At 48.9% G+C, this 20209-nt stretch overlaps 8 protein-coding genes across 8 annotated transcripts; 4 read left to right on the top strand and 4 right to left on the bottom strand.

The window, feature by feature from the left end:
• Positions 1–110: 110 nt before the first annotated feature.
• N7500_010068 (polysaccharide deacetylase family protein) lies at positions 111–1713 on the bottom strand (the record flags this gene model as incomplete). Its single annotated transcript, XM_056681206.1, has 3 exons — positions 111–430; positions 485–570; positions 626–1713. 3 exons carry the CDS (start codon positions 1711–1713, stop codon positions 111–113), a joined length of 1494 nt encoding a protein of 497 aa, XP_056528588.1.
• Positions 1714–2656: 943 nt separating this feature from the next.
• On the bottom strand, positions 2657–5274 carry N7500_010067 (DEAD/DEAH box helicase; the record flags this gene model as incomplete). The annotated part of the gene is made up of 9 exons (XM_056681205.1): positions 2657–3240; positions 3325–3473; positions 3526–3719; positions 3794–3945; positions 4043–4122; positions 4183–4543; positions 4597–4732; positions 4785–4842; positions 4907–5274. The coding sequence occupies 9 exons, from the start codon at positions 5272–5274 to the stop codon at positions 2657–2659; spliced, it is 2082 nt and encodes a 693-aa protein (XP_056528587.1).
• Positions 5275–6106: 832 nt separating this feature from the next.
• N7500_010066 (pantothenate kinase) lies at positions 6107–7707 on the top strand (the record flags this gene model as incomplete). Its single annotated transcript, XM_056681204.1, has 4 exons — positions 6107–6322; positions 6462–6744; positions 6802–7330; positions 7380–7707. The coding sequence occupies 4 exons, from the start codon at positions 6107–6109 to the stop codon at positions 7705–7707; spliced, it is 1356 nt and encodes a 451-aa protein (XP_056528586.1).
• Positions 7708–8318: 611 nt separating this feature from the next.
• Positions 8319–8919, bottom strand: N7500_010065 (uncharacterized protein; the record flags this gene model as incomplete). The annotated part of the gene is made up of 3 exons (XM_056681203.1): positions 8319–8563; positions 8613–8679; positions 8734–8919. 3 exons carry the CDS (start codon positions 8917–8919, stop codon positions 8319–8321), a joined length of 498 nt encoding a protein of 165 aa, XP_056528585.1.
• Positions 8920–10334: 1415 nt separating this feature from the next.
• N7500_010064 (uncharacterized protein) lies at positions 10335–11900 on the top strand (the record flags this gene model as incomplete). Its single annotated transcript, XM_056681202.1, has 1 exon — positions 10335–11900. The coding sequence occupies one exon, from the start codon at positions 10335–10337 to the stop codon at positions 11898–11900; it is 1566 nt and encodes a 521-aa protein (XP_056528584.1).
• A 712-nt stretch (positions 11901–12612) lies between these two features.
• Positions 12613–14174, top strand: pigc (phosphatidylinositol N-acetylglucosaminyltransferase; the record flags this gene model as incomplete). Its single annotated transcript, XM_056681201.1, has 2 exons — positions 12613–12919; positions 12997–14174. The coding sequence occupies 2 exons, from the start codon at positions 12613–12615 to the stop codon at positions 14172–14174; spliced, it is 1485 nt and encodes a 494-aa protein (XP_056528583.1).
• An 897-nt stretch (positions 14175–15071) lies between these two features.
• N7500_010062 (uncharacterized protein) lies at positions 15072–16587 on the top strand (the record flags this gene model as incomplete). Its single annotated transcript, XM_056681200.1, has 4 exons — positions 15072–15145; positions 15209–15501; positions 15570–16173; positions 16227–16587. The coding sequence occupies 4 exons, from the start codon at positions 15072–15074 to the stop codon at positions 16585–16587; spliced, it is 1332 nt and encodes a 443-aa protein (XP_056528582.1).
• Positions 16588–16782: 195 nt separating this feature from the next.
• Positions 16783–20072, bottom strand: N7500_010061 (Male sterility NAD-binding; the record flags this gene model as incomplete). Its single annotated transcript, XM_056681199.1, has 2 exons — positions 16783–19728; positions 19779–20072. 2 exons carry the CDS (start codon positions 20070–20072, stop codon positions 16783–16785), a joined length of 3240 nt encoding a protein of 1079 aa, XP_056528581.1.
• Between the last annotated feature and the right edge of the window lie 137 nt (positions 20073–20209).

Genomic DNA, 20209 nt, shown 5'->3' with positions numbered 1-20209 from the left:
AGCATTGCTCGGAAAGCGTCAAGACACCGATTAGGAGAGACATTATACACTTAAGAATAGATAGACAGGGTAGTTTCCTCTGTGAGTCGTACAGATTCCACGGCATCCATTCACAATGGGGGAGCGGATACGTCCTCCAGGCACTGATCAATTCGCATGATGCGGTATCCGGCATTCTTGATGTGTCGTATAAACTCGGGTAGGTAAGCAATGGTAGTCGGATTTAGGTAGTGCATTACAGCAAGATTCCCGCCACTATCGACACCACGGTAGAAAGCTTCGAGCTGCTTCTCTGGGGTGGAAGTATTTGCCCATAGCCAATCTTCAACGTCGACACTCCAGTTCACAATGTATGGGTTTGGTATATATCGGGCTAGCTCCTGGCGTAGCCGGGCGCCTACTGTACCGAATGGCGGGCGGAAGTATGAAGCTGCATATATCCATGTCAGAATAATTCTCAATGCGGCATTACAATTTGGCATACACTTAATGTTCAGCTGGTCTTTGAAGATTTCCACTGCCTGAATAATCTCGTCGTCAATCTCACGGAGGGTTCTCAGTGATTCCATCCTTGATTTCCGTGTCAGCTTCTTCACATGAAATACAATATACAGGGTAGACTTACTTCGGATGAGTGTTCGAATGGAGCGCCACTTGGTGCCCCTTCTTCAACATCTCCTTATAGAACTCCGTGAAATTGCTTGACCGATCCCTCAGCCCAGCCCCGACAACGAAGAAAGTAACCCGAACATCCTGCTCGTCAAGGATGCGCATGACTTGCTGAGAAAATTGCGGCTGGCCATCATCGATACCAAATGCAAAGGAATTCGGACGGGAACAACGAAGAACCAATCTCCCACTGGGCAGCTTCCCAGGCAAACGATAGTGGCCATTTTCCTGCGACGGCATCGGAACATCAGGCACGATCTCCACGTGGTGCAGAGTAATAGGCTCCTTGGTATAGAAGCCATGGAATGAAACCGACACGACACGATTGAAGTCAATATCAAAGTGAGTCAGAGGGATATATAGTTCGCGACGTCCACCTGGGATTTTTGCATGGCCTTTCGGGAGCCCTTTGATGGGCCTTCGACGACCACCCTTCCATTTTCTATGCTTATGCTTTTTCTTCCAGGTATCCGCGTGCATATCCTCGTCGTCATCATCACAGTCATCGTCATCATCATCATCGTCGTCCCAATCAACATCTTCGCCATTGGCCTCGGTGTCAGGATAAACCACATACCGGTCCGCCTGCACGGAGTCTGCAACGCCGGGAAAAGGCCTGCGTTTCGGGTTGCATTCGTCGTTGTGTTGGTTGAAGGAGACACTGAACTGATCTGTGCCCTCGAAGATGACATGCAAGTACTCGTTGTACCAGGGCAACAGGCTATAGCATGCGTTGGAATCGAATTGTGTGTGAAAGTTCTGGTCTGGGTCTGTTGGTAATAGACGAATGAAACCCGGTCCATATTGTATGGATAGATTTTCCCCGGAGCCGTGCCAGAATCCCAGGTCATTGTGGGTCTGTTTTTGAAAAGTGTCTATAACAAGAGGAGGGCTTGTCTTTTTTGCCTCCGAGGCGTTGTACGTAGCGTTAGGAGCGAGCCCTCGGAGTTCATTCCAATGGCCGTGATCGACAGTTCTGTGAAAGAAGGCTACGGATGGGAGAAAAAGCGAAAGAGCGGCAGAAGCTATGAATAACCAATGCATGATAAAAGGTTTCCTTGACAAAAGATTGAATGGGCTTTGGTTTGAAAAGGTCAAGGGTGAAGTTGAAAAGTGACTGTCCATGTGCTCCGAGCAATCCAAAGAGTCAAGAGCGATGGATACAAATTTGCACGGGCAGGAGTCGTGCATTCGAAGTGCATACGTCTCTATGCTTGCCCTATACAATCTGCAAGTTACACCCTACGAGGGAATTGAAGAATGAACGTAGATAATTGCATAGATCCTATGAAACCCGTGTTGCGGTGTTTCTTCCTGACCTTTGCATCTATATCGCCGTAGTCGTTCTTGCAGTGCAATTACGAAAGAACCAATTCGTCTCTGTATTCATCTAACTGTACGCCATGGTTTGGTTTAGGTAAAGTCTTTCTTGGGTAACTATGTATGATATTTTGTGTAATTTAACATGATTCTCCTATAGTATATCTAGAGGATATCAGGTGGTATACTATATCCACAAAATTGAGGATTACGGATATTATGTGACCTACTATATGGACCAAAGGCTACGTGGATATTGTGTAATTTACTATGGGAATACTATTGAATTACCCAAATTATGACATAGAGTTGACCAAGAAAAATTTTACTTAAAGCGGACTAAGGGTGTGCAAAGAGTCAAAAATGACACTGAAGGTGTGCATTTAGGCATATTCTTCATTTCTGATGCTAAGTAGGAGAAAACGTTGTGCCACGGATCAAGGTTGCAAATAGTCGAGAGATCAAGCCCTCAAAAATTCCTCCGGGGTCACATCAGAGGAGATCTCATCCAGATCATCCAGGATGAAAGTCAATCGTCCTCTTCGTTGGAACTCTTTCGTTTCCAATTTTTTTGGTTCACTTTTCTTTTTTTTTCCCTCTGAGTTCCATTGTTCTTTGTGTTTGTTGATATCTTCCACGCTCACCACAGCCAGATAGAGCTTGAGCTCTACCTCCAGAATGCATCATCCTCCTCGGGAGACGGATCCTTAGGGGCCCAGCCAGAAGAATACAGACCAGTCCGAGGAGCTTCCTCCGGATGAGACTTCACCCTGTGCTCGGTCTTGCGCTCCGTCTTGTGCTCACTCGTTGTTGCTGCGGGTCCCCACCATGTGGAAGTGCCCTCCGACTTGGATTTACCACCCGGCTTGGGAATGACGGGTTCTTCAATGGGAGCGGACTCATCATCATTGACAGTGTCCTTGTTGGCATCTTCGGCATCGCTTGCAATCGCCTTATCACTCTCATCGGCCGCACCGGATTCAGCAACAGCAGATCCTGCTTCGGCCTCAGCGTCAGAGCGAGCATCAATGCCAGCATCAGAACCAGCGTTAGATGGATTATCGAAGAAGTCTTTATCAGAGTCGTCATCAAACTCCAGCACATCACCAGCGGGGCGGTACGATTCGAGGAATTCTGGAACTGGTTGCTTGCATTCGATCAAGATTTTCACCAGATCCTCGGCAATGCCCTCATCACGATCATTGTAAAAGGACGTCGCAATTCCTTCGTTGCCAATGCGAGCAGTACGGCCTGGTGATAGTAGAAAGACATATTAGTGGCAGGTTCGTCCATAGTCCTGGAAAGCAGGTCATGTTAACCTGAACTAATCCTTACCAATACGGTGAATGTATTCAGTAATACCTCCGTGCATACTGCTGGGGAGATCATAGTTCACGACGTGGAGCACATTGATCACATCAAGTCCACGGGCAGAGACACCAGTAGCAACCATGATAGGACACTTTGCAGATCGGAAGGCACGCCTGGTTGGGGGGATCAGTAAAGTAAAATAGAACAGAAGAAACGAATACTGACATGGCATCCTCGCGCTCACGCTGGGTCCGTCCACCGTGAATCGAAGTGGTAGGCATTCCAGAGTTGTAGAGGTAATCATCGACAAAGTCAACCTGCTCCTTGCTGTTGACAAAAATCAAGGTGCGAACAGGTGGCATGCTGATCAACAGGTCGTAGATTGCGCGCATCTTCTTGTCCTTATCAACCCAGACGACCTTTTGCCATTTCACTTAGCGTTAGCATTGATCTCAAACCTTGCAAGTTCTTCACGATGTGGTGCCACACTTACATCCTGCACAACGTTGTGGTGCGAGCTACCAGCTCGGCCAACACGAAGGCGCACATGGTCCTGGCTGAGATATTGCTTTGCAAGCTTCCGGAACTCCTTGTTGAAGGTAGCGGAGAACATCAGGTAGCGATGGTCATCATCCTCGTTCATATCTCCCTCACATTAGCAAGGCTCAAATGCTAAAACGAAGTAACGCAGTAAAGTTGGGGTTATGAGTGCGCGCTAGAGCAAACGCTTTCAGTTACTTACCTCCTCCAGACATGATCTTCTTGAACTCGCCTTCCCAGTCAGAGTCAAGCATTTCGTCTGCCTCGTCAATGACAGTGTACCTGCAGCGCTATCAGCATCCAACACTGGACCGATCAATACCGGGTGAGTTGCGAGCATACCTAACGCGGCGGAGAGAAAGAACGTGAGTCTGTTCCATGAAATCAATGAGACGGCCGGGGGTAGCAATCAAGATATCGCAACCTTTCTGAAGTTCCTCGCGCTGGAGACGTGTAGGAGCACCGCCATAAACGACACACGGACGCAGCATGGAACGATAGCACAAACGACGTGCTTCATCAAAGATCTGAGTGGCCAACTCGCGAGTGGGGCAAACAATCAGGACGAGAGGCTCTGCTCGAACGGCGTCCTCCCTTGGGTTGAATCTCTCTGCGGTATTGGGACGAGGAGCAGCCAGCCTCCTTGCCTTACCCATCAACTTGGAAAGAATGGGAATGAGGAAGGCCCCCGTCTTTCCAGAACCTGTGCTTTTTTAGTATCGAGTCATGCCAAACACCATATTCGGCAGCACTTACCAGTCTGAGCAACAGCGATAAGATCCAAGTTGTTTAGAACAGCCGGGATTGCATACGACTGCACCGCAGTGGGCTGTGCGTACCCACAGAGACGAACATTATCAAGCATGACGGGATGCAGACCGAAGTTCACCCACTATGAATTGTCAGATTGACCAATGGTTACCTAACCTCTTCAACAGACTGACCTCGGTAACCGCGCTGATCTCATTGGGACTCTCGATGTTGACCTCGTAGCTGTTGAGTCTGTGGAAGAAGACACGTCAGGTATTAAGCCAGTGTGCAATGATCGAGGATTCACGTCACTTACTCGTCGAGCTTAGCGCCAGGGCGAATGATCAGGTCGCCACGGAAAAGCTGCTCCTCCAACTCAGGGACGGCAGGGCCCACATCACCATATTCATCCTTCCATTCATAACGAACGGCAACTCCTGCCCAGTCACGGTGATCCTTACTATTAGCAAGCTCAGCATACTCGAAAGGAACTGGATCAGTCCATCCCTTTTCACGAGCAACCTGTTTGGCAGACTCGGCGTTGGGTCCCACACCGGAAAGCACGCCCTCCACAGGCGACTCCCCAGCGTTAGAGCCATGCACCGAAGCAACTTCGGCCGGGACCGAGTCAACAGCGGAGGCACTGCCCAGCGCCGACGCAGCTTCGTGCTCGGAGGATTCCATTGTTTACAGATTTCAAATCGTAAGTATCAACGATCTCGTATCAAGAGAGATGTGGAGTGGACAGATGTGGGGAGAGAAGAAAATAGAAAGCAGAGTCTGAACACTGAGGTTTGAAATATCTACGGCGCAAACGCAAACACCGCGTTAGCAGGCGCGGGATGCTCAGACTCTGGATCATAACTGCAATTACCCTGTTCATGACTGAAGGTACTTTGAGTGTACATCAACTCAATGTGGATCACCCTAGTAAATTGAAGTATACTGGATGTACCTCTCCTCATTTTGGGAAGGAGCTATCCACCCACACTTTATATCCATATTGACGACTACATTTATGCGCATATAACTACCAAGCGTACATAAATACTAGATAGAATACGTTGAATGTTAGTTATAAGCCCTGCCTGAGTCCGTTAATGTACTCTTTTGTGTTCATATGTATGAGCCTTTGTATCTTTGTCTCCGGTCTATACAATATCAAGCCCGCCGTTCGCTGGTCTAGTTCATTCGATCTAGATATTCTACGCCCTCACGGCCGATCATATGGAGATATGCATATGGTGTATGTAATTTCACTTCGTTCTGAAAGCGATCTGAGGCGCCAAACGACCAGGGTATTTATTAACAAGGTAGAAACCAATTGCCTATAGGTCAATCTATATATAATGAGATCGACAAAGCCTCGGGACATTAGCTCCTCGGCTTCAAAGGGAAAAAAAGTGGATCGCCGAAACCCCGTGGGCCCGTTTCGGGTAGAAGGAGATATACGCAGTAAGCCTGGGAACGGGGTACCTTCATTCATCTTCCAACTCAACCTCCCTTCATACTCATCATGGCTGAAATGATAGATACTAGGCGGAAGCGCCCCAATCGTCTGGAAGCTGCAATCACTAATCCCGGAGCTGTCAAGATCAACGTGACGGGCGCGTTCATTGTCGATGACGAGCCACGATCCAAGAGCCCGGTCGACGCAGAGGGTGTACACTACGAAAACAAGGATATTCGACTTCCACATCATACAGGGGTTGTAAGCCATGTGGCTGTGGATGTGAGTTGCTCGAAATTTATTTTCTCTGCCCCGCAGTGCGATTCTCCCTCCCCCGCAATCTAGGGATATCGTGAAGACAATGCATAGCACCAGGCACCAGAAAGGAAGCTTGGCTAACTGTACGTTGGGTGCTTGATAGATCGGCGGAACACTTGCGAAGCTTGTCTATTTCACTCGAGAGCCGGACACTGCGGATAACGGCGGTCGGCTCAATTTTCTCAACTTTGAAACCCACCGGATCGACCTGTGCATCAACTTCATTCGACAACTCAAAGAGGAACACGAGAAGCGCAATGGCTCAACAAGAGAAGGATTATGTGTGGTAGCTACTGGAGGTGGCGCATACAAGTACTATGATCGATTGAAAGAAGAATTAAATGTTAATATTCTCCGAGAGGAGGAGATGGAATGCCTGATCATTGGTAAGTCCTGGAACAGCCCCAAACGTAAGAGTATACCATCTAACATCTCCCAAACAGGACTGGACTTTTTCATTACCGAGATCCCCAACGAAGTCTTCACTTACAGCGATGCCGATACTGAACCGATGCAATATGCCGAAGCCCGGGCCGATGTCTATCCTTATCTTCTCGTTAATATCGGGTCGGGTGTGTCGATGATAAAAGTCTCCGGTCCAAGACAATTCGAACGTGTCGGCGGAACCCATCTCGGTGGTGGAACATTCTGGGGCCTGATGTCTCTGTTGACCGGCTCCCGGACCTTTGACGACATGCTAGCAATGGCCGACCGCGGAGACAACAGCGCAGTGGATATGCTTGTAGGAGATATCTACGGCATGGACTACACCAAAATCGGGTTGAAGAGCACAGCTATTGCCAGTACTTTCGGCAAGGTCCTGCGGTTGAAAAACGATGCTGAGCAAGGGGCCGAGGACGGCGAGGGCCTGATTCGCGGCGACCCTAGGGAATCTAGTGAGTCGGGCGAATCCAGCCATGGACCAAAGCCCAATCCAGAAGATATGAGCCGGAGTTTGCTCTATGCCATTAGGTGTGTTTCTTTGCTTCCACTGTCTCAAATCCGAGCTAACCCCGATTAGTAATAATATTGGTCAGATCGCATATCTCCAGTCAGAAAAACACTCAGTCAAACACATTTACTTTGGGGGCTCATTCATTCGGGGCCATCGGCAAACGATGAATACCCTCTCCTACGCTATCCGCTTCTGGTCCAAGGGCGAGAAGCAAGCGTATTTCCTGCGCCATGAGGGCTATCTAGGTGCCGTTGGTGCCTTTCTCCGACGCCAGCCGGAAAACTGGGGTCGCAGAAACAGTGTTGACGAGGTGGTCGCACCGCAGGCGGTTCGAAACCTCGTTCAAAATAACAATGTCCTTCAACAACATGGCAGGTCGTCCAGTGACCTATAAGATTTTTGACTAAACCATCGTGACCCTACCTTCCCTCCGCTTTGAGTCTTGATACCCCTGAAAAGCAATCTATGCACTACCAATCTTGTGCCGACTTCTTTTGTGCACCGAGTGGCTGCTTTAAGCCACCTGTGAAAAGCCAATGTGACATTTCGGGCATCTGTCCATGCTGTATATTTAGATCTATCTGAAGCTTTCTTTTAGCTTCCTGTTTGAATTTCTAACATGTTCGGCTCACATTTTCGGTTCACATTTTTGGTTCACATGTTCGGTTCACATGTCCGGTTAGCATGTTCGAGAAATAAATTACATATTCTTTTTTTTTGGCTACTGGCTATGTGCGTTAATGGAAGTTTGATATCAGCGCATCACCAAAGACCTTTGAGCCGAGGTATGTTTAAGCTGAATATTCGAATGCCAAAAAAAAAAACACCAGGTTTGACTATTTCAATGTATAGCAATGTTCGAGATGTCTTTTCAGAATGACATAGATGCCTTGGACTACCCTAGGTGCAGTGTGTGTATCTGACCGGAGAAATCCCTGAATATCATTCCTCCGCTTGACGGCAATCCCGGAGATCGACATTTCAACCCACTGTCTCCTCAAGTAATCATGAAAGCGTGGGATCATATGGGTTATTGACGAGATCATCAGTGGTTGTAGTGTCGTCACAGCACTTGCTATACTTTCCACTGCGATCTTGAAGGCAGTTATTGGTGAAGTCCAGATCATAGTATTCCGCATCCCACGATGCTGTGAGCTTGCAACCAGGTTTCACTTGGCCAGGGGTTTTATCACCGTCGAACTTGGCATAGATGGTAGCCTTGTTTTCAGAACTACCCTGATACATCACGTCTAGTACTGTCAGACTGGTTCTCTCGTCAATGCCAATCACGCGACTTACTATATGGTCTACCGAATGTCTCACAGCGCTTTGAGCCATTGATCAGAATGCACCCTCTGCTAACATGCTGTTATCTGAATTAGCGGCTGAAGGTAACAGGTTGCCCCTTTAGCTGACACACGATATTGGTACCCAGGTTGAGCCTGTTCATATGACCCTCTAATCCAGGGTCATCCGGTCTAGGGATTGCCAGAGTTGGGACAGGCGTAATAACTATTTTGGATCGAACTCCGGTGGTCTCGAAGATAGCTAGGCCGCTCACTGAGATGGCAAACTGAGCCAAAATACTGAGTTCTAGGAATCGCATCTTGGCGTGAAAATCAAATCAAGGCAGTTTATCAAGATATCAATGGTAAATGATTTAACCGGCATGCTCATCACATCCTTTATATATCACCTTTACCTGGATCATGATACAAGGAAGGTAACTGATGCCACTGACCTGAACGGGTGAAAGGCATTTGAGTGGTTTTGCTGTACTGCTCAGGCCGCATGAGGCCACTGGCCAGAACGGGTAAATGGTAACAAGCAGCAGTTCTACTAAGAAGACCACTACAACGGGGCGAAAACCTTCCCAAGGCGTAGCTTGACGCAAATCATGCCCTCCCTCCACTATGTGTCTAGCTCATGAGATAATAGTGTGCTGGTTTCTTAGGTATGTGCACTGAGCCCAGAGTCACCCATGAAATGCCAACATGACGATCTTGTTTCAAGTGTGTCCATATTACACATTCACATTTACTCGAAGCTCTCTAGCCTTCTGGTTGACCTTGAAACATGTCAATCTATCAGTTTAGAGAATCAGATACTATATTTTATTTATTTTTACGCTAGGTAATGCACTTTGATGGCCGTATTCCGGCCCCGGTTCCCTCGGTTTACATTTTATATTGGATTCTTGGGCTTGACAATTCATATGTCATCGTCGCCAGCGTTTGTTGGATATAATTTTTCATTCATTGCCACGCGCTGGTCTTCTCTTGGGCGCGGAGACGCATCGCAGCAGTCCTAGCATCCGGTCCGCTGATATGCCCAGGCGGCAGATCTGATTAAGCTTTCTATAGGATCCTTAGCGACTTATGAGGCGTTGCAATGTCCTCTGTGGTATTCTGAGGCGCAAATTTAGGGAAGAAAGTGTAGAATGTTGAAATCAAGTCACAACTTGCGATTCATAGGTCTGGTTTATGATTAAGTTCTTCGATGTAGCTCCAGGAGATATCAGCATTCTTATTATTAACGAAACAAGTCTCATCATTCCCTTCTTTTGCACCAAACTGCCATCAAAGTAGTACCATCCCAGTTCTCTCGGTTTGTAGTTCACATTATATTGCCCATATTAACAGTCCATATGATGTCGTTGACTGAGAACGTCTGCCATTGCCACTACTCTGATGTCGTTGTCTTCCGAGCCCTCAACTCATATTCTCATTCTCGTGGTGACTCCTTCCGGATCTTTCTGCTCCAAGTGGCTTACATTTCTTATGTAAAGAGCCCTCAGCCTTTCAACTTATCTTTGCATTTTGCTTAGATTGATCCCAGGTTTAGTCCTACGGCGATTTATTTGCGTGTATTCTCTGTTTCTTGCGTGTCACATTCACTCTTATCATTACCGCTTCTTAGTTTTTCTTCTTTCCCTCATCCTTCTAATCCAATCCTACCTATTCTATTTTGATTCTACAAACCTTCTATTTTCTGTCATCTTCTCTACCTATCCTTGTCGTCATGGCGGAAAATGTAGTTCATGATATTGCGGATCAACTAGAATGCCTGACAGCGCAATCTCCAGCTGGTCAGGATGCATCTCATGTATCAGCCGTCCAGGTGGAGGTCACAGAGCACGCTCCTGAGGGCTCTGTTCTCAATACTCCCGAAAATATTGACGGGCGTGTCTCAACGCCAACACTGTCTGATATGACAGATATTGACGAGTCACTACTAGAAGAGCTAGCAGATTTACCCCATGAGTCCCACTCCGTTCCTCCAGGGACTCATTTCATAAATCCCACTGCTCCACGGGTCAGTTATCATGTCTCCGCCTCTGGGGAAGTTGTCATTACGGAAGATGCCCAAATTACAGTCTCAGCGGGTCCTTCTCCAGAGCCCCGGCCAACTCCTCCTCCCGCGTTCATATCCTTCAATCGACTCGCAAAGGGCTTGTCACCAAAGCCAAAGACTACACCCACCACCCCAACTAAACAACCTCCTTCCTTGGCAGTGGAGCGTATCATCGGCCCAAAACAACCGATTCCGAGCGGAATCCTCGATCTGCTTGAGGAATGGCATGAGAATGCTGCAGATACCGAGCATCCAGCCGCTTTGACTGGTCGTGCGCCATCGACTTGGAAGAACTTCCGGACGTTCAACGACGACGGTGATGAATCCGAGCTGTCCGTGTTTCAGATCTCACTGAAAGGCCCGGCCCGTCGTATCGTAACTTATCGAATTATGATCCTTCATGCACAGAACGGGCCAGAAGAGCTTGTCGTCTATGGCAAGCCTCGTCCCAGATTCAGGGGACCCTCATCCAAGGGAATTAAGGGGCTTTACCTACTTGACTGGCTTGAAACCGAGACAAAAGGAGAGGTGCAGGCATGCGGCCTCAAACTATGGCGAACCGATGATAAGGCCATTACGTTCAGTCCACACATGTTTGATGATGGGCGCAAGTGTACTCGGCTGCCTGGGCCAAATGATATCTTCAACACGCATGCCTTAAACTCTACTCCGAAAAAACATCCTGACGTGGGTGGTGATGCCGAGGATACGGATTCAATCTCTTCCGAGCCTCCCTTCACGCCCTCGAGATCTATGCGCAAAATCTCGACCAGCACCAAGGCCGAGACGGAGATTGAAAACAGAACCCCAGTTCCCTCCCGCCTGCCATGGGCAAAGTCTATCTCGCCGGTTCGGAGTTCCGAAAATCACGATAAATCCCATTCTCTCGGAAGTCCCTGGAGACCCTCTCAAAAGAGACGTCGTAGCACATTGGGGTCCAATGATGAAATCTCCACGCCTATCCGCTACAAGCTTATGTCGGACGTATCTGATCAGGTGCGCATCTTCAAGACTGATGATGCCAAGATTGTGTTCCAAAAAGCCCAGGAGTTTTACATGGGCATGGACAAGCGCACGGGACTGTTGTGCACTGTCTCTGGTTTGGACGGAGTGAGGTATGTGGGTGAAGGCTGCGTGGATGAATTTGACATCCTTCAGGAGGACATTCGGAAGACTTCCAGCCCTGGTGGTGAAGTCATCGTTGTAGAGGTCAAGCCCGCTATGGGCTTCTAGATCCTGGTGCAATTCTGGGTGCTCGAAGGGTCATTGGGTGATAACTCTGGCCACTAGCTGGTCCTCGTCCTTCTTGATGTGGTTGTCCTGGTACATATCATGGCAATATTGGCCTTTGTACTTTGCGTCTAGAAGATCGCTATCAAACCTGTGGAATTTCGCGCATGCGCGCATATGTCTTGTGTACTTACTCCAAAAGCAAGGAAACTAAAAAAAAAGAACATTTGTCAGATTACTCCATGGCCTACACAGGCTCTCAAAATCCATTACTTCTAGGTATATTTCTAGTCTTCCTCTTAGGTTCTTTGCGTAAAATACTGAGGCTTTTTGCATGCCGAATCTGCACTTATGCTGGTTATATATCTTGGAACATTGCAGGTAAAAAGATGTATAACCTAAGACAAGCAGCAGATTTTTGAACTTGGTATACCTGAATAATCAAGCCTTGATTCATTATATGTCTTTGATAACCGAAAAAGACATTCTATTCCAACTAAAAATTGAATCCTAAGGACTCGTCCGACCTTAAAAGAACAAGGGCTGTCGAGGTCACGTGCCATCCATAGATAACTGCTGAATCAGCCTGCAGATGGCCGGGGCCCTGTCCGCGGCCTGGTCGCGCTCTCGTTCACACCTAGCTGTCATCTCTACATTAACACCGGGCTTATTTTCTTCTCACGCCATGACCCAACGCTAGTTCTTCTTGTGCTCGATGACGTCTCCTCCCCCGATCCCCGTCGACACCCATCCAAACCGCGCCCCGGGGTCCAAGTCTCCTGAGGTCGAACGGTCCCTCCCCGACCCCAATCGACTAGCTCCCGAGGATGCATACTTCCCACCCTCACTCTCACGCGCCCGTTCAGTGCCCACTAACTACGAGGAAACTCTGCGATCGTTGAACGGCGATAACGGAGCCCATATCGGGTCTGCTGCGGCGTTGCGGAAGAAGTTGGGCGGTGCTCCACGGCGTCGAAAGCGGAAGGGTGCTTGGAAGAAGTTGCTTTGGGTTAAGCAATCGTGTATGTCTGCGTGTGGGCCCTGGCCCTGTGCAGGTCACGAATTGTGTGTTGCGCTCTTGCTGACGGTCTATCAATAGACCCGGATAACTATACCGATACGGAAACCTTTCTTGACCACCTCCAGCGCAATCCTCGAGTGCGCCCTTACGATTTCTGGCCTCTGGTGGCCGATTCAACTGTGATTGTGCAACATGTGTGCTCGGTGGTTATCTTTGTTTGCTGCTTCGTTAGCATCGTTCAAGATCGAGTGAGCCCTGTCTCAATTGTCTGCTGGGGAAGTGTCGGTACGGCTGTGGGCTGGATTCTGTGGGATAATTGGATCTGGCAGGAAAATGAGGAATCACTGCGAAGTGCAGATGGAATAACTGGGGCCGATGATGGATCCAGTTCGGCTTCCCTTGCCAGCGCTGTCGGCACACCCGCCAATGACATACAATCGGATGATACGAAGACCAACGCCATCCACGGCCTTGGGCTTTCGATATCCGGAAATGAATCAAAAGAGCAACCTGCCCGCCGAAGTGCGGATTTCAGCGAAAGTATCGATGCAGTGGCTAATTTGGCAGCGCAAAGTGCTGTCCCATCTGCTCCAGGTACCTCCGTCATTGGCATTACAGACCCGCCGGTACCGCAATATACCCACCGCGTTTCGATGCTATCACCGCGCAACCGTCAGCGCCTGACTACAGTCAAGTCTGCCTTCCTTATCTACTTCTCCCTCCTGGGCCTCAGTCCCATCTTGAAATCTCTTACCAAGTCCACCGCCAGCGACTCTATCTGGGCGATGAGCTGCTGGCTTCTAATCATGAATATATTCTCTTTTGACTATGGGAGCGGGGAGGGCGCAGGCGCCACCACCAAGTTCCCTGCTTCTTTGTCCACGAATGCAGCTGTGATGGCCTCGACCGTGCTCGCATCCCGGCTACCGTCTACGACACACGTATTCAGTCTCATGTTGTTCTCGATGGAAGTATTTGGGCTATTCCCCATCTTTCGGCGCCAGCTGCGACAGAAATCATGGACTGGTCATGTCCTCCTGACACTCGCCCTTGTAATCGTTACCGGTGGCGCCGTTGGTGTTACGCTGAGCGGAGGATGGACAGGAGCCATTATTGGATCTGTCCTAGGAAGCATTCTTACGGCGTTTGTTATGGGCGGGTGCAGCTGGTGGCTTATTAGCTTGCAAAAGTATAAGAACGTTGTGATCGGTCCCTGGGACCCTGCCCGGCCTATCATTCGACGCCACTGGAACTAAGCCCTGCGTTTCACTATCGATCACTTTTTAGCGCCATATGTAATATAGATTATGGGCGTTTGGATGTTCTTGTTGCTTATACCCCTAGATCATTCTAATTCTTTGAAACATCGACCTTTCAACAGTCTTTCGTCCATATATCGAGCTCCTCCCGTGCCCTATGACAGTGCTAGAGATGACGTGACCAATATCCCTCAGATACTATTTTCAGAACGCTTGAGCATTCTAATCGATTTTCATCCACATGGTCATTGAGCTCTAAGGGGGGAATGCGCTTGCAAAGTTAGAAGGGAATGCACATATTTGGCATGGCAACCTAATATATTGTAAACCCAAACTGCTTTGCACCATTTACCTGCGAGGGAAAAAAGCCTGATATATGAAACCTCTCAATTGGGATCATGGACCCTGAATCTACTTTTAGCAATTCAATAATTGGGGGCAATATCTACTTCAGGCAGCCCAAACTCCCTTGGCATTCCTCAGCCGCTCCTTAGTGCCCGTTGCCCTTGCTTAGCGCCTAGATCGTCTTACTCTCAGGGGGCCTATTGACTCGATTTGATGAACATCAAGATATCGATTGGTCAGTGATCGGACATTCTCTACAGGAATGGTCCACATGCCCCCGCATAGACAGACCATCTGGAACAAGGCGCATGACAGCCCTGAGATCATCCTGGTATGGTCTGGTCCATGCGTTGTGGAATAAATATCTGACCTTCTTTCGCCAAGATGTCATTTTCTATTTCTCTTGCATTGTGTTCGCGGCTTGGAGCCTGCTTTGCCACATTCAACGGGAGACTGGGTATCTGTTTACACAGTCTTTCCTGATTACTTGACCCATCTTTGAACCTGTCTCTAAACACACCACAACTTATCGCATAACTGATTCTCATCATGTTCAAACGCCTCGCATTTGGCCTATTGGCCATTCAGTCCGTGACCGCACGCTTTGCCATGTACATTGACGAGTGAGTACAAACCCGAGGAACTGATTTACACATCCCGAGATTCGAGCTAATATCCTATCCAAGATACCATGTAACCGGGCTTCCCAGCCAGGACAAGACCGAGGGCATTGACTATGCCATCATGAGCTTCGCGGCCTCAAAGCTATTCAACTCGGACTCTCCCGAACCGTACAAGCCATTCGAGTCCCCTGAGACTATGCGCAAGCGCTTCAGCCCAGATACCAAGCTAATGGTGGCCATTGGTGGATGGGGTGATACCGCCGGCTTCTCCGAGGGAGCAAAAGACGAGGCCTCTCGCACGCGATATGCCAAGAATGTCGCTGCGATGCTCGACGCAAATGGATTTGATGGTGTCGGTGAGATATCTCCGAAAATTCATTCTTAACAAACCAAACGGAAGTAGGGGACTAACTCAGATCAACAGATATTGACTGGGAATACCCTGGCGGCAACGGCCAAGACTACAAAGACACCCCCAACTCGAAGAAAGTGGGCGAAATCGAAACGTATCCTCTCTTCCTCGAAGCTATCCGTGACGCAATCGGCGACAAAGTCCTCTCTATCGCGGTACCCGGTCGGAAACAGGATTTCATTGCCTTCACCAAGGAACAGGGTCCTAAGATCTTCAAATCCGTCGATGTCATCAATGTCATGAGCTATGATCTGATTAACCGTCGCGATAACGTTACCGACCACGCTAGCGGCGTGCAGGGATCCCTGGACACTGTCAATGAGTACCTTGCAATTGGGGCTGATCCCGCGAAGATCAATCTCGGCTTCGCGTACTACGCCAAGTGGTTCACCACCGACCCTAACTCCGACTGTGACGAGAATCCTCTCGGTTGCCATCTCGCCAAGCTCGAGAACGACGATGGGACAGATAATGGCAAGTCTGGCTCTCTAACTTTCGAGGCTGGTGTTATGGCCCCTCCACCTAAGGATCTGAAGGAGGGAACTACCGGAGTGTGTGGATCTGCAGCGAAGGCCAAGTGCCCAGCTGGGCAGTGCTGCAGTGCTTCCGGCTACTGGTATGCAATAATATTTTCAGAATACGATTGGTATCGGAACTAACTTTCTATAGTGGGACTACTGATGAGTTCTGCCAATCTGGATGTCTTTCAGACTACGGGACCTGCAAGGGAATCTCTATTATGGACTCATGGCGCAAAGCCCAGAAGGATGGCAAAACCGATGAGAAGGGGGGTGGTCAGTACTACTTCGATAGCGAAAATCACATCTTCTGGACTTGGGATACCCCCGAGTTGATTGCCCGCAAGTTCACGGAAATTGTCGCGGCTAAGAATCTTGGTGGTGTCATGGCTTGGAGCTTGGGCGAGGATACCTACAAGTTTGAGCACTTGCAGGCTATGCAGAAGGGTCTTAGGTCTCATCCTCCTAAGGGTGAGGCGAGTCCTCCCATGACTGGGACAGGCTGTGCATAGTATACGCAGTTACGCTGAATTTGTGAAATGAGATACCAGATTGTTTTTGGCGTTTGTTATGATGCTTTACTTCCTAAAACTAACATTTGATTGCCATTTGCTTTTCTGACCCTTGCTCTAACCTTCGCTCTCAATTTTATCGTCATTCTCAGTGTAATGCGGCGGTAAAATGCAATCATTATATTCTCTATGTATTCATTCAACAGTCCATCGATCCATCCACGACTTGATATACCTCTGTATCAAACCACCAGTAACGGGGTCTTCCACAAGTGCCAAATATGGGCATTCTCGGATCGTATGGTCAGTTTCGAATGTAAGACCGACCTCTGCGTTACGCCTTGATCCGGACTCCGACTGGCCCTGATCTGCATACTTAGTCCTCCAAAAATCAATGAGTTTGACACTCGGATTCTTCTCTGGATCCTGCTCACTACCCTCCAATCTCCTCAGCCATTCCTGTGGAGCCACAACCTCAAATTCCAACAAGGCTGATCCCTGTCTCAAAGCAGGCAGCAAATCATGCTTCCAGCTGAAAGTCCGCGGGTTTACCAAGTGGTACACCATATTGACGTCCGATCTTCCAGCAGGTCTCATGGCAATATCAGAGATAGCCCGACCACACTGATCAACAGGCAACCAACTCAGTCGCTCATTGAGTTCCGGCAATGTGCCCGTCGTCAATGCACTCCGGAACATAAGCGCAACAGCTTCCGTCTCATTCCACTGTGCGCTAAGTGTATCACCACCAAGCTGACCGATTCTCAGAACTCGGGCTTGCATTCCTGTCTGACGCATCGCGTTGCGAGTGACATGTTCTGTTACCAGTTTGGACCTTCCATACCCTGTTTTCTGTGCGTGCTCCAAGTTCTCGATCATGGTCTCCGGAATCGATGTGGGCTTGGGCGTGTTGCTTGCAGTACTCACACTAGAGCAGAAGAAGAACCGTGCCGGGGATGGTAGACGGGAGCGTAGACAGAGGTTGAGAAGGTTGTAAGTTCCCCGGATATGTTGTTGCTCGAAGGACCGTACGCCTAAGTTGAAGTTCACGGCCCAGGCACTGTGGATGACACATGTCAATGATGAGAGTAAGTATTGTAAATCGCGGTCTTTGAGACCGAGGTTGGATTGTGACATGTCACAAGGGACTGCGTGGAGCTTTGCAGCTTCGGTATCGGTGAGAGAGATTTTGCGATCGGCTAGCGATTTGTAGAGACGAGATCCTGCCGCTGCTTGTCCTGGCGCACGCACGATTGCCCAGACTTCAGAGACTGTTGGTCGTTTTAGTAGTTCCGAGACAATAAAGGCTCCCAAGTTGCCAGTTGCACCGGTGACCATCACCACCTCTGTTTCTGGTTGTCTGGTAGTTGTTGGGAAATGTTGAGTGAAGTGGGAGTATTTTTCGATCAATTCACGCATGGAACTAAGCTCATCGTCCTTCTCGGATTCTTGACCAGTTCGTAGCTGGTAAAGGTGCTTTGCGAGTGCGTTCACAGTTCCTTTTTCGAACACAATGTTCTGAGAAAGCTCATCTCCTCGCTCACCGATATCGATATCACGCACGATAAACCTCCAAATCTGCATCGCCTGCAAGCTATCGACTCCAGCAGAGAAGATGTCAGCCTCCGCGCCGGGTATTTGTACGTCCAGATCTTCACTGAATCTTGAAAGAAGCCAATGCTCCAGCTCTGGAATACTGAGCGCGAGGGAACCTCCTTTCTGGCCACTCCCTTCAAACCTGGCATATACTTGTTCGATATCCTCCTCAAATTGCTGATAAACCTGAGCGCGGATACAGGTTCCTTTGTCAGTTCTGGCGTATGCAACATCAGCACCTTTGATCACAACAAGCTCCTTGGGAATACGGGAGAACGTCTCGGCTCGAGCATTTGCGGCTTCAACGGCTGGCCAGATAGCTTCCAAGAATCCATCGTCGCTCAAGTGAGGCACCTTGCCAGGGGCACGGAAAATCAAAGCACCAGGCACAGTCCGCTGGAAGCCGAATACAACACAGTCACTCACGATAGGCTCTTCTCTAACACGACCTTCGATTGGGATGGGAAGCACTTTTTCGCCGTTGACCAATGTGATTCGATCATCTAGCCGACTCAAATACTTGTAATAATTGCTCTTCGTCGGATCCTCATGTCTGGTGAACAAATCGGCTGTCCTGAAAGAGTTCTCTGGGTTCTTTGCGCTATAGGGTGGTTTCGAATTTGAAGGACCCTTGCTCGGCAGACCATCCAATGCAACACATTCAAAAACCCCAGGCGAGATCTCATCCATCAGAGTGAGATCAGCAACAGGTCTGTGCAGTCGCATATACTGCCACTCCTTATCTCCCGGGGCTCGGAAAGAAGTCATGATTTGTCCTGTCTCCGTGGCTCCATAGTTGGCGACCAAGTTCACACCCTGTGCAACAAGACGGTCGCCAAGATCGTCTGGGCAGCTAGAGCCACCATATAGCACGAGCTGCGGACTAGCCAGTGCTTGGATGCCTTCTTGCTTCTCTGCCAGTAGCTTGATCACATACGGCACGGCACTGATTTGCTGTGGCCGGGCCACCTGAAGGGCATCGAAAAGGTTTTGGTATGTGACTGGCAGGGAATGATTTCCTAAGTATGCTGGTGCTCTTGTAAACAATGCTCGTCCAAGCTCCATCAGAGCATGGGAATGAAAGAGCGGGCTGATTGTAAAAAGACGCAGGCCGAAGCTCTTGCGGAAATTGGCGAGAGTTTGAAGGTTGGTAAGAAAAATCGGCTTCGGGAAACCAGTACTCCCCGACGAATGTAGAATCCAAGCAATTTTATTGCCTTCTCGTGATGGATCTGCACCAGGGCGTTCAAACAGAGCGATGCTGGCAGAACGATTGAACCAGTCCTCTCTTTGTAGTAGGTAGAAGCTAGTGCAGCCAGGACTCTCGATACAAATTTCAGTTGCAACTTGTTGAAACTGCTTCGTGATGATAATTTGACTGCAATTTGTCATATTCATTAGTCGGACATAAGCCGGGGCTGTTAGACGCGTAGACAAGAAAAGCACGGCATAGCCAAGACGATTCAGCGCGAAGAAAGTCACCACGACCTCGAAGCTAGACCCAGCAAGCATAGCAACAACAGGCGCCTGGTCAAGGATTGGGTCCTAAGAGACAATTAGTTGAAGTTAACACATAAAGGCCGGTTACTTCGTACCGCAGGCATAAGCCCTTGCTGCATATAAAAGCGAACAGCGAGATCAGTATACCGATCGATATCGCCGGCTGTATGCTCCTCAAAATCAGCCGCTCCGCGAATCGGATAGCATATAAGAGGCCGCTGAGCCTGGTCTGGCTGAGCAGCATGAGATTTTAATAGGCCATCAATAGTTGCAAACTGCTCGAAGGCGGGCCACTGGGAGTGAAGTGTGCCGTTCAATAGTCGAGTCGCGATATCTTTAGTCTGGAGTGACTCCACGCCCACTTCAGTCGTAACGGTTACTGTAGCCATGATTGTTGAAAATGCCAATTGCAATCCATTCGCTCGACGTAGCTTTATATCTGGGGTAAAGGCTGTATGTTGGGGTAATCCCACGCATCGCGGGGGCTTTTCCGGTTTTCCGACTTGATGCCCCGGAAAAGTCTTCT

This window comes from Penicillium coprophilum (assembly GCF_028826855.1).
Source record: "Penicillium coprophilum strain IBT 35676 chromosome Unknown utg000006l_segment0_segment0, whole genome shotgun sequence".
In the NCBI taxonomy this organism is placed as follows: domain Eukaryota; kingdom Fungi; phylum Ascomycota; class Eurotiomycetes; order Eurotiales; family Aspergillaceae; genus Penicillium; species Penicillium coprophilum.
This window is presented reverse-complemented; position numbering and strand designations above follow the sequence as displayed.